The sequence below is a fragment of the Frankliniella occidentalis genome, unplaced genomic scaffold (genome assembly GCF_000697945.3).
Source record: "Frankliniella occidentalis isolate FOCC.00 unplaced genomic scaffold, Focc_3.1 Scaffold30, whole genome shotgun sequence".
NCBI classification, from domain to species: Eukaryota; Metazoa; Arthropoda; class Insecta; order Thysanoptera; family Thripidae; genus Frankliniella; species Frankliniella occidentalis.
In genome coordinates, this window is record NW_026267160.1 from 1,275,602 (window position 1) to 1,277,680 (window position 2,079).

General features: G+C 64.1%; 1 protein-coding gene across 1 annotated transcript in view; it reads left to right on the forward strand.

Annotated features, from left to right (window-relative positions):
* The first annotated feature begins 36 nt into the window (after positions 1-36).
* LOC113208187 (uncharacterized) overlaps positions 37-2,079 on the forward strand; it is a 6,043-nt gene continuing 4,000 nt past the window's right edge. Inside the window, exon 1 of the mRNA XM_026425080.2 lies at positions 37-1,635. Coding sequence (XP_026280865.1) covers positions 667-1,635 — 969 coding nt within the window. The 5' untranslated portion in view covers positions 37-666. The remainder of the gene's footprint in view (positions 1,636-2,079) is intronic.

The window sequence follows — 2,079 nt, forward strand, 5'->3', positions numbered from 1 at the left end:
CCGGGCGAGGGGCGCGGGGCGCGGCGCGGCGGGGCGGGCACTAGGGCCACCCTCCAGTTGCGGACCACCGTCTGACGGCCGAGGGTCGCTGCGCAGCTCGCGCGCGCCCGCTTGCTGTCCGTCCTGCATCACTGTGTCCTCTGCCCTGCCTGTGCGTGACGTGCCCGTGACCTGCGCGTGACGTGCCCGTGACGGAGGACGCGCCGCGTCGAGTCTGTGCCCGCGTCGTCCGAGTGCCCGTTGGTGCCCCGTGGTCCGCGCGCGTGTGTTTGTGTGTGCGTGTGCGTGCGCGGTGGTGTCGAGCGCCGCGTGCCTCCAGGACCGCAGAGCAGGGCAGTGCGACGCAGGACGAGGACGTCGGCGTGCAGCAGGGTAGAGCCCTCCTAACAGCTCACGCGTGCACGGCCTTCCCCGCCAGCCCGCGCGCCAGCCCCTCCACCCCGCTGGCGGTCGTAAGACTTCTCATCGATCCGTGGCCAGGGCAGGGTCGTACAGGGTCGGGAGTCGGGCCGTGTGGGCCGCGCCTCTGAGGGAGACGGAGCGGCGCGGAGCGGCGGGGCCCCGCGAGTGAGAGAGAGAGGGCGCGAGCGGAGCGCCGCGGCGCCATCTTGCTTTAGTGGCGCCACCCGCGCCCTGCACCTGGGCATGACCCTGTAGAGCACCGCGATGGGGACGGTGCTGAGCTTCAGCCCGCGCGAGAGGCGCCCGGGGGGCATGGGGCCCTCCAACTCCTTTTCGTCGACGCCCGGCCTCGGCTCGGAGTACACGCTCAACAACTACAGCCTGGAGCAGCTCAACAACGTCAAGAACCAGCAGCAGCTACCCACGCCTCAGGTGCTGCCCCAGGTGCAGGTGCTGTCACCGTCACCTTCGGCGCCGCACCTGCAGGTCCCACCCGCCTCCTCGCACCACGCCGCCAACGTCCACCACCACAACAACAATAACAACAATAACAACAACAACATAAACAATGAGACGCGCATCTTGTGCGAGAAGAACACCAACACCCTCGACAAGAATCTCAAGAAGCATTCGCTCTTTATAAACGCTCTCAGCTGGAAGCGGTTTTCCACGACCAACAACAATAAGAACAAGAACAACAACAAGAATAAGAACCTGACGGCGTTCCGCCAGCCCATCGTGGACAACATCCACCATCCGCTGGCGCACGGCGTGGTGGTGGACAAGAACAAGAACTTCCAAAAGACGGGCGTGACCTCGTACTACCCCGTGGTCAAGTCAGCCTCCACCAACACGGTGTCGATGAGCGCGCTGGAAGTGGTGCACCACCCGGCCAGGACGCACAACCACAACCAGCAGAACGGCCTGAGCGAGAAGCTGGCCCCCAAGGCGAGCCTCCCGATGGTCGCGCCCGGGCCTCAGCAGCAGCAGACGCAGCAGTCGCTACAGCAGCAGCAGCTCCAGGCACAGCAGCCCACCAAAGTGTCGCATGGCGTGCAGACCAACCTGCCCATCCCAAGGAAGACCGTGATCCAGGCCTCCACATCGGAGCTGCTCAAGTGCCTGGGCATCTTCCTGCACTCCCGGTGCCGGCGCCTGCACGAGTTCCAGGCCGGCGACGCCGTCACGTGGCTGCGCTCCGTGGACCGCAGCCTGCTTCTTCAGGGATGGCAGGTCAGTCTGTCTTCCTTTTCCAGGTGAACCGAGACGGCTTTGCTCTGTGCGGTTCCGCGGACGACGCAACGGGGTAAATCTGTATGGGGGGGACCGGACGAGCAGGGGATTGGGGGTCGCGGGTCGCATACTTTCAGTGACGTAGGATGTAGCGAGCTTGGCGTATTATTTTGATACTGGAACGCCTAATCATAACGGGACCTTCCAGCGAGCTCGGTCGGATGACCGAACACGGGATTCAGACGCCGGGACGCCACGGAGAGCTGCTCTACATCGGTTAGGCATCATATCATACTCCGCCACCCCCCTCTGCGTCTGCGTGCCAACCAGAGCGAAGCACATACACGTGTCCCTCAAGAAGCGAAACATAAGTCGGTCCTCCTGTCCCCACGGTTAAAAAAAGTAACCGTGACCGTTCGTAACTGTCCTCCAGCGCGTACTTAC